The sequence below is a fragment of the Diadema antillarum genome, unplaced genomic scaffold (assembly GCF_040938485.1).
Source record: "Diadema antillarum isolate AM-2024a unplaced genomic scaffold, OU_Dant_1.0 seq00000297_RagTag, whole genome shotgun sequence".
Lineage (NCBI taxonomy): Eukaryota > Metazoa > Echinodermata > Echinoidea > Diadematoida > Diadematidae > Diadema > Diadema antillarum.
Genome location: NW_027271320.1, coordinates 818103 through 829451, shown reverse-complemented (window position 1 = coordinate 829451; position 11349 = coordinate 818103). Strand labels below are relative to the sequence as shown.

At 36.8% G+C, this 11349-nt stretch overlaps 1 protein-coding gene across 1 annotated transcript in view; it reads right to left on the bottom strand.

Moving 5' to 3' along the window:
* Positions 1-1781: 1781 nt before the first annotated feature.
* The window catches only part of LOC139730170 (uncharacterized), an 84789-nt gene continuing 75221 nt past the window's right edge, over positions 1782-11349 (bottom strand). The window contains exons 36-43 of the mRNA XM_071641065.1: positions 11033-11284; positions 9323-9495; positions 8497-8640; positions 7546-7737; positions 7068-7146; positions 5154-5222; positions 3383-3512; positions 1782-1915 (exon numbers count right to left, since the gene is read on the bottom strand). Of these exons, the coding sequence (XP_071497166.1) occupies positions 1782-1915; positions 3383-3512; positions 5154-5222; positions 7068-7146; positions 7546-7737; positions 8497-8640; positions 9323-9495; positions 11033-11284 (1173 nt within the window). The remainder of the gene's footprint in view (positions 1916-3382; positions 3513-5153; positions 5223-7067; positions 7147-7545; positions 7738-8496; positions 8641-9322; positions 9496-11032; positions 11285-11349) is intronic.

Here is an 11349-nt window from a genome sequence, read left to right as displayed (position 1 = left end):
TCACTCCTAAATACGTGTCACATGATCATCCCCTCTATGACGCATCGACTCCACAAAAAGTCAGAGGAATGGAGAACTTCTATTGCGCTTACCCGGGTATTGTTGGTTTTGTTCTTAGTCTGTATACTGTAATAGGCTGTGATGATAACTTTCTATTTCTCACGTAGGCATCTGTACTGCCTGTCATCTTCACCTGTCTTTAAAGATAATTAGGAGACGGAGATTTACAATATAAACACTCGGCTCTCACTTCTTGGCTTATGACGGTAGCATAATACGGAAACTTAAGCAGGTGAGCTTTAACCCTGAGAGGACGAGTGCAGAGTATACTCGAGCAAGTGTCTGTGGGAAATGGTGTTGCAGCAAACTCAGACCTTCCCAATGGGTTAAACAGCTTTAAACAGACATTCAGACAGGAATGACGGTCTCTGTGGGGGGAGGGGAATCACTCCGGATAGCTTGATGGCCTCTACCCTCTGTGTCGCATACGCAAAATGCAACCACAGTGGCATTTATTCGGAAATCGACCAAACAAACAAAAAAAGAATCCAAATAATTTTGCATGTAGATTACATATCACCAGACGAAAATAACGCAGGCTAACAGACTTCAGCAGTTGAGGACCCATATACAGTATGCAGGGTTACAGGTTAAAAGACCAGCCATTCTTGGTTCATTAACCCGTTGAGGACGAGTCCCGAGTATACTCGGGCAGGGGTCTATGGAAAATGCGTGTTGTAGCAAAATCAGTCCGTCCTCAACGGGTTAATACTCGGAGACCTCCGCCCAGCAGGCCATTACACCTCTATGCACATGCTCAATCGGCTGATATAAATATAAATAAATGTATACTCCAGTGATGAAAAACCCATATAGCTCCATGCTTCCTGCTATGTTTCTCAATGACATTACGTCTTGCGATCCCCCATCGAAACTTTAAAGTGATTTCAATGATAGTATGATTTCCATTCTCTGCTGTTCCACAAAACTTATTATACCCCCGCCAAGGACAACATATTTAAAGGGATGATATAGTATTGGTTGAGATGAGGATTGGGCTTTTAACTTTGTTAGGTATCAAGAAATCACTCATAACATAGTACAGAGGATGTTACTCTAAAAGGAATTCAAAGTTTATTTGGTGAAAATCCAAAAACAAGTTTAAACAAAAAGACGGTAAAAAAGGGTGGGTTCATTCTGTTTCGGATATCACAGCCATTTCCGAACCAATTTTCATCAAAGAAACGGTGAATTCCTTTTCGAATTACATGATCTTTCATATTTCAAATTAAAATGTTTCTCGTTATCTAGCCAAAGCATGTTAGAAACCGAAATCCAATACTTTTTATACGTTGTACAAATATCATTCAATTATCTCATTGATTCGCAGTGACACATGGAAAAAGAGGTAACAAGATTTCATAGTCATATTTATGCTGACAGAAACATATTGCATTTATCGAATATTAATGATTATGTTAAAATGTTAGAGTGATGACTTCACACACCGTGTACATAGTCGTTTTTTTTTACAATATTCTCCACTGGAGGAGTGAATCCCGTTAGGAGGAGAAGTTTATCCCCTTACGTGTTTTACTTGTACAAATAACGCGCCACTTTATCCTGTTAATGTAGACATGCCGCCGAAGTTACGATTATGCATCATTTTATCACATTTTCAACGTGCATTCTTCTGAGGTTCTTCCCGGCCGTTTTGTAATGGCACTTCCCAAAAAGTAAGACGCAGACTTGAGAGGTCAGATTCCAGATGACCATTCTCTTCACCACCTCCGCTTCTTGCCTTCGAATTCCATGGCATGCCGCGCGGATGCTACATCGCTTTGGACAAAAGAAACATTCCCAATGATGTAGCCATCATATCCGTACCCAGTCTGGTCTATAAGTAATTTGGAATCTATCGGACCAAAAAAAAAAAGTTAAAGGAAATTAATTGACATAAATTGTACATAACATAGTCGAGTAGACCGTATTTTCATCACAATTCAATTCCAGTATTGTAAAGTGTTGTTTCAAGTATGTGATGAGAACCATAAAATACTTTAGTCCTAACATTCGTCTCTCCAGATAATGCTTTTGTTATCTTTTTTCACCACATAATAAGAACACAAGCAGTATTCTTAGGTCATTATCTGGCTTAAAAAGAATGTAAGGTTTAATAATCAAGGACATTTCCATTCATACTTCCGTGTATCGGCAACTTGGGAACAAGGAAAGGAGAAGAAATAAATACTACTACTACTACTACTAATACTACTATTTCTAGTACTACTTATGATAATAATAACTATTATGATGATGATGACAAAATGATAAATAACATGATATGAAACGTGCAGTCTTTACTGGCTAGCAGTATCTGCCGTTTTCCCTTTTTATATGGATTCTTTAGGTTAAAGATTCGTGTCATTTCATATGCTGTTGGGTCTGTATTGTTCGATCGCACCAACCAGCACTGACAGCAATTTACATGCGCAGTAAAAAAAAAAACAAAAAAAAAAACAAAAAAAGCAAATTATTTAGCAGACGCGGTAATATAGATATAAATGTAAATATTATTATGAATAGATATACATGTATATGTGACCGTGCACCTCAAAACGAACATAAAGTCGCACACACTGATTTTGTGTGAGGACTGAAAATAAGTGAAATGGATCAACCTAGCCGAACTTGACTTTTTCATATTTTCTAAAAGAGCGGGTCTTCTTTTACATTATGCTTAAATTTGGTATTATAAAACGGGCAGGAAAGTGTTCTTTTTTAGCAATTTATCTCTAACATTTTTGGCAGAATAGTATGATTAGGTGTGTCTTTAGAATCCCTTTTTCATTTCTGAAAAACCTTGTCCACACTCTTCACTTTCAACTCTAATAATTTTTTAAAGGATAGTGCTACTGCTTTGAAAGTTGGCATTAATCATGGACAGAATGTGTTAATGAGGCATGCTTAATTTCATTTTAATCTAATAATCTCTTCATTGTTGTTACTCTGGTGGTTTACTTCCTGCTTTTTGTCCAATTCATCACACAGCCAGCACGGTTTGGTAAAGATTAAGCGCTTCAATAGACACTGTACTTCAGAGCCTCTTTTCTCAGTTCACACTTTTCCTGAGTTTGTGCTTTCTTTCCAATATTTAGATAAGTTAGGAGAGTCCATTTGATTTGAGTTATACATCATTTTAAAGCTTAAAGTCTGCTGTTTCAGAATATCATCATGTTTTAAGGTGCAAGGTCACATATGTATAATTGTTCGTGTGTGTGTGTGTGTGTGTGTGTGTGTGTGTAGTGTTATTGTGGGTGGGTGATTACGAAGTTTATTTCCGTTGCCTTCATTGTACTGTTTCTACATAGATTAGATTTACCATCTGCATCAGTGTCCATGTTGTAGTACAATGCCACCCCATCTCCTTTATCTTCTTTTCTATTGCCCAACCTCCAGGCTGCGTATTGTAGCTCGCGGGAGTCCTTGAAGGATAGCTGCCAAACTCTGGTCTGATGATGAGGCAACATGTACGAGCAATAAGCAGAAACAAACGAACACTAATACAACAAGAAGGACGTTCAAAGAATTGATTCAGTCAAAATAAAAAAAAAAAAAAACAAACAAAACAAAACCAATAAGTGGAGCTAATCTCTTAAAAAAAATCGAGTGAAAATATACACTCTTAAAGGAGTGAATACAAAAAAAAAGAGTGAATTTAGAGTGAAATTGGAGTGAATTTTGAGTGAAAATGTTCATTTTCACTCATTTTGGAGTGACCTCAAGGATCACTCGAAGATTTTGGAGTGATCCCTGACGTCACTCTAAAACGAGTGAAAATGAAAATTTTCACTCAAAATTCACTCCAATTTCACTCTAAATTCACTCTTTTTTGTATTCACTCCTTCAAGAGTGAATATTTTCACTCGATTTTTTTAGAGAGTAGATATGCAAGCATTGGATGCCACATTCCTCTCCAATATTACATCCCTATCTCTCTTTAAATTTACACGAAAAAAAAAAGCAAACGAAAAGAACACAGAATGAACACAAAAGAAGACTGTGTCGACGATGCTACACAACAGAGCTAAATTGCTGAAATAAGAGTAGTTCATTTAGAAAACACAGGGAGAGCGTTAGTAAGCAAATAATCAACGTTGGTGAAGGTGATGGGACAAACTATCACTTCCGAGGCGATCTGGATGTAGCTATCTTTCCGCAGCGCAGCTGAGGAAAGATAGCGTACACATTCAGATCGCCGAGGAAGTGATAGTTTGTCTCATTGCCTGAAACTAAAAGTTGATTATTTGCTTTATGTTCCACATCTAGGGTCCTAGAAATTCCCATTTTATTCCACATCTGAAACCGTTTTAGCTGTCTTTAGGTATCCTTAGGGCTTAGGCTACGTGTGCGCGTAGATGACAAAACAATGAATTTGCTGCGCGCACCGCGCGTCACCGAAGTGAAAGTGCGTTGCACTGTGTACTATCAAGTGACCTAGGTCACATGATAGTCCACAGTGCAACGCACTTTTATTTCGCGCGTACTCATCTTGCGTTAGGACTGTGTGGACTGTGTGGAGATCAGTGAAACAAAAGGGACTATCAACAAAGAGTGTAACGAACTTTTCTTCTCAGGTGATGCGATGGGCAAAACTACGCTTCATCTCGTGATCGGCTCTTGACCAATCCTATTGCAACATTCTTAGTATGTGGAATATAATAGTACTTGTCGTTGTATTTTTCTGCAACATAGTTGCCATGGGATCATTATCATCTGGTTATTCAAAGATGTGAGCTTCAACTGCCAAGAAGTGACTTTTAGGCTGTAACTAATGAGCACCTTCAAGTTCGAGTCAGTCAAGAGTATGGCGTTACCATCCGCAAGGCTAAATTATTCGGCAATGTTTCTATAGGCTAACTTGAAATACAGGTGACCATAACATCCATATCTCATCCCTGCAACCAGCAATATGGGTGCTAAAAAAGAATTTGAAAGCACTTAACATGAAATAGATTGACAAAAGTGAAACCACTTGAAACACATGAATTTGATTTCGCATAAAACAAAATAGAATTGGCAGGGGGACCTGTATCAATGCATCAGTGTAAAATTTTGTATTTGTTTCTTGGTTTGTTGGTTTTCTTCCATACCTCATCAATGACTCCTTCCAGATAATTCTCATTCACGTCTTTCCCGATGAACAAATCTACTGTTGAATTCTGGGATTGACAATTGTAATAACAATCAACAAAAAATAATAATTGAGAAAAAACAATAACTGAAACAAATAGATTAAAGGTTAAATAACGAAATGCAGGCAACGGTTAGTGCCCCCTTGCAGTATGTTTATTTGCATGTATGTTTCCATGCGAATTATGATAGTATATCCTATAAAAGGCAGTCATATTTGGCTGTACTTTACGCCGCGGGCCAATCAACATTGTCTTTGTAACAAGAGAAAAAAAATGAAACAATTTCAAGCTCAAGAATACAAGCGGGAGAAAGAGAGAGATAGAGGATAATTATGAGTAAATGAGTAAATGAGCAAAGTAAATAACGACATTCAAGATAGAATGTTCCGTAACTGACAGATCAAGACAAAATAAGTACACTGTATTCGGAAGTGGAGTAAGCAGGATCACTTATGTTGTCTAACGTTAACGAGTAATATTCATTTCCCTGAAGAATTAACCCGCAACGATTACAAAATAATCAGTTTGATGTGTGAAGGTAACAGAATTATCAATGGCTATGAAAGCATAAAGGAAAACAGATTAGGAAAGATTAATGGAACAAAGTTATATAAAACGTAATAATTTAAATGTACACAAGAAAAGAAAAACTGCTGCATTCTTCGGAGAGATAATAAGAAAAAAATGTTTTAAAAAATGTCATAGCATTTTGAACGTACCATTTGTATTTGGCTGAACAATCCCGTAGACACCGTAAGGTTTTTGTTCAAGGAGAGGGAAAGTTTTCTATCTGTAATACAGAAATTGTATAGACAAGTGATCATTTAAAATATCAGTTGTTGCATTTTCCAGTGGGATGTGCCTTTACTTTTGGTTTTCTACATTACTACATCTATATGGCCCTCTTTAACACCAAATAACGATGCACCATGCATTAAAAGTACTTTAGAGAGAGAGAGAGAGAGAGAGAGAGAGGGGGGGGCGGAGGGGGGGGGAGGGAGGGAATGTGTGTGTGTGTGTGTGTGTGTGTGTGAAATGAGGTTGGTATTCATGTTACGTATTTGTATGTGAATAATAGGCTACCTTGGACCAACACACATTATGTCATTGTACAGTCGTGAAAGTACCCGAATTCATCAAGATGGGTAGAGCTTATTCTTGAAATGTATTAGTAAATACTGAGGCATACCAATTGTTCTCTGCATTTCGTGTTTTACGGGCATTATCTTGCAAGCATTAAGTTCATTCTAGAGTAATTCAAATGTAGAAAAAACAAACAAACAAAACGATCCTCAAGGCCTACATTAAAAGAGAGAGAGTACAACAAATTTGTAAAAAATATTTCTCCAAAGCTACAACCTTCCGAGATCAAAGCATTGGTTCGGTGATATATCCCTTTTGCAAACGCCACAAGATTTTAAATGGTTTTAGAATAATGTCTTCCTACAATTGATTTTGAAATCTTACGCTTATTCATAACAGAATAAACAAACAAACAAACAAACAAAATAATGAACAAACAGATAATGATAATCTAACCCCATGTCACTGAAGAACACCCTCCCATTGTAACTAAAATAACGGTGTCGTGTTTTGTTTGTTTGTTTGTTTGTTTGCTTGTTTACTTGTTTGTTTGTTTTTGTCGGAGTCAGAAGAAAAAAAAATGAGGAATAGGAGTACTACACGTCCTTTCCGTTGGAAACACGTTTCCAGTTTTGTTATCCTGAGGGAAGGTTTGAATCGCCTACCTTTACAAAATTCCAGCCCAAGAAAGGATTCTAATATTCAGGGTTGCAAAAGACACACGAACTCTAACGGACGTTGATTACAACCTGAAGTGATTCGTCGGAAGCTAATCATACTTATCGTAACCATGAAGATAACATGGTTCCATAGTGACTGGATGTTCTTCGATGACACTTGCATACTCCCGTATCGTCCAGTCATTATTCTGTGAAAGAAAAACAAAACGGAACAATAAAAATTGTGTTCGTTTTTTGTGTATATTTTTAGAACTTCTTTTTTTTTACGTGGGATTCTCTATTCCAATAACACGCTCATTTTGAACATTAGTTTCACATTGACATGAATATATTGTGTAGTGTTATTGTATTTTCCCTTGAACTTCTGCAGCAAAATTGTGCTATTAGAATAAAATTTCATTTGAAATTGAAAAAAATACCAAAAAAATTATGACAAATGATCCTTAATCACCCAAGCCTCCAGGATTACCTCAGTTCAGTTCCTCAACTTGTTTACGTCTGGTACTATTATATAAGAGGTTCTCCAGGTACATGGGATCTCGGGGGACTCGGGGTAATTGGGGTAATCGGGGCATAATTCCACTCACCCATCGGTGATAATAAGTTCCACATTGCCATCAGATGTAGCGAAAATTGGCAGTGTCGCAACCGAAGAACTATTCCTGGAAGGTAACTTGAACCACGTCTCCAGACAGAAGTTCTGTTCCAGCAGGGTGCCGCCGATATCAGCAATGATGACGTAATCATTATCGCCGTCTAATGATAACGCTCTATTTGCACTGGGCATGGTTGAAAGTGGAAACGAAACAATGTTCTTCACCAAAGTGATAATATGCATATGATTGAGACTTGTTGGGACTTGTGTACCTGCATTGTAGTATACATTCTTATAAAAGTTATATTTCATTCACATGTGATTCCATTGTGTTTCAGTGTATCATTCCGTTCCATTCCAATTCCATTGATGTGTGTGTGTGTGTGTGTGTGTGTGTGTGTGTTTTCATTTCGAAGAGAGGTTTGAATATAGCAAAAGTGCAGTATCATTTTCAATTGTAATAAAATGAGAATTACTTTAAACATTTACATCTGCGCGTAAATCATTATGTACTACTTTCAAACAAACTTTTTATGTCAGTAGGTTTGAAAAGAATCATTATTAAACTATGGGTCATTATAGGCTGACACGATCTCTACATTGAAAACACAACTTTAGTACATTATTGTGTTATTTTGTATTGGAAGCAAATTGCATACAAAGTAAAACAACACATGATTAGGAAGGAAAAAAATCATGTGCAAAGAAGGTTACGGAGCAGCGAGGTAGATTATATTAAACACATACAACAGCCTCACGCAATTGCGATATAGGCCTACAAACACCTTGATTAAAGCATTACAATGACTGCAGTTTTAATTCAAACGATCACTTTTACCTGGCGAATGGAATTTGTCAGCTTCATCAACGACAGCGGTTATCTGCCAGACACAACAGTCATAAAAAGTAAAGGTAATGATATTTTCTAGATAATTATACATACCTGTCAGCACATTCGTATTTCAAGTTTGACCACACGACGTTTGGTTGCCCGAAAGTGAATACACCAAGCCTGCCTCCGAGGTACGTCTGATCGTAGAGGGCGCCCGTGTCGATCAACAGTTTCTCACGTTCCCGGATGATCACACTTGGATGAAGCGATTCAAACAGAAGGTAGACTTAGCATTCACGTATGATATTTTTCCCCTGATATATGAAGCTTGATGGCACAATTGGTTAAACGCCATATTGACATCAATAGCAAGTTCCGATATTATTTTCTGAGATTCCTCACTTCTTACATTACATGGTTCATTCTTGCTGCTACGATTGAATACAAATCCTATGTTATGTTTTCCTTCTCAAGATAACACATTTAAACCTAGCTGGTTTTGCGTTCAAAATGTCATATTTTCAGAAGCAATATCAGTGTACTTGCCAAATGATACAAGAAATAGTAAAATGTTTATGGTATACTTCGCACCTTCGTATCCCCTCTCCTTCACTTAATTTTCTTTTATAATGATATCAAGAAAGAAAATGAAGTGAAGGAGAGTTACGTTATAACTCTTCGTCTTATCTGCGTGTTTTTCCCCCTTTTGGCATTCATTTCATTCATTTGATTAGCATTCATCTCCATTTTCAACAAAGAAAACTTTACACCACCCTCACCTTTTCTACACACTACCACATATTTCGTTTTCTCTTCTTCACTTATTTGGCCCTTAATCTTCTCTTTTCCAAGCACGCATTTTCCAGATTGCTTTCTCGCCACAAGGAACGACTTCGGGGTATAAAGTACAAAATTCTAGGCAAACAGGAAACCTTACCGCATGTAGCTTGCAGAAGGTCGAAAAGACAGATGCCATCGGTACGGAGTCCGGTATTCCCAAGGTAACAGAGTGCTGTCCTGCCAAACTGGGTACACCCTGTCATACGTCCTGTGCGTGTCCCAAATGTTCCTTGCCAGAGACACGCTGGGTTCCGAGTCACTCTCCACACGCTGGGAAACAGGTCATAATATCCACACAATGGAAAACATCTACATTACTTAGACCTCTGATGATTTAAAGTCGGATTCAACAGAAGACTCTTCATGTTCCTCTATTGCCCTTTGGCTTTCTTTAGCTTTGGGGTTATGAACTCAGTCTAAATTATAGGTTCACTTTTGCAAATTGATTTTTTTTTCTTATTAAGATGAAACTGTCTTTTGTTTTAATACTGAAAGATAACTTATTCTTTAATAACAGTTTGTACTTTTTGAAATTGTTTCTTTTCTGCCGTGGCAGAGAGAAAAGGAATGCGTTCAGTCATTCGTAAAGTTCCTTCCTTGTTGATTTAAATGAGTAATAGCCAATCAAATAATCTTTCATTTGGTATTTAGCCAAATATTCTATGAGAAATATGAACATTTTTCACGATTTCTTTACACTTTAAACTGAATTATACCGTTCATTCATATCCTACTCGTAATTCGCAAAATTTTCATTTAGTAAATCCTAGATTATCAATTGCACAAAAATCTATAAGACATAATGGACCAAATCTTTGGAATGCACTCCCAGAGTATGTTAAATCATGTAAAACTTTATATTCTTTCAAGTCTAGATTGAAAACTACATTACTGTCAGATTACAATCTATGAATATAGCGTTTGAATATATATTTTGTTTTGTTTGATCACATTTCTTTTCCTGTAAATTGGATTTAGAACTACAATAAATATACGCAATGTTTCTGTGTCTATCATTTCATTTCATTCCCATTATCTTCAGCATCACCACCATCACTTTCATCTTCATTATCACATTTTTCTTCATCATTACCCCGTCAACATCATCATACATCATCATCATCATCATATTTCACGTTACTCTTATTCGTATCTATCCACTAGGAATAAAAAAAAAACATAATGTATTTACAGTGTTTTATATTTTGTAGTATTTCTCCATTCCGCAAACAATTTTTTTGTGTGTATTATGTAGATAGGTCCCTGGGCTGCCACATGCTCAAGCTTTTGCTTATAGTGGCAGTCCTTCTTCCGCATAATTTCTCAGATAATTATTTGGAAAATTGGTAATACGATTTATAATTTGTTAATGAAATTAATTTACACATCGAAATTCCTTCTTTGAATCATGTACTTGTAATCTGCTTACTGATATTCCATGTGATATTACTGAAAATAATCTTGATTTATGTATGAAATTTTGTTGGAAGAAAAATAAATAAATCAAACAAACAAACAAGCTTGAAAAATAAATGTTCACTCTTTTTTTGTAGCTGAGTATATTTGTTTATTTATCAAAAATAAATAAATGCCTTCCTTATCCCAATATGACTCGTATCTTTAAATGTAGGATAGAACAACAACAACAACAGCAACAAATAATGTGGCACTGTGTGCGAACATTTCACATAATGACGAACGTGTACTAACTTAAACATGGTAATAGACGTATCATAACATCTCGAGTACTGGTGTCTTCATTAATTCTTTCCTATCCATTTTGATATTGAAAGAATGCTATAATCACCTTTATTGTTAGACCGGACAGTGCCATAGTGTTAATTTGCACGCCCTGTTCCCATTTCCATTGGTGTTTGCGCCACCACGTGACCAGGTAGAATTGCCTGTTACTCTGGTAACCGAAGACGAACCCTACCCCGTTATCGCCGATGTTGCCGTCCACGAAGAGAGTGCCCTCGAAGTCGACGTCGCCGAAGATTTCGTGACCGACGAGGAGCACGGGATCGCCAGAAGGATGTTTCAGATGTACCTCACGTCCCTATGATAATGATAATTATTTTATTCAGGCATTTTGCGATGAGAAATGGAGCAGAGTGTTACCAG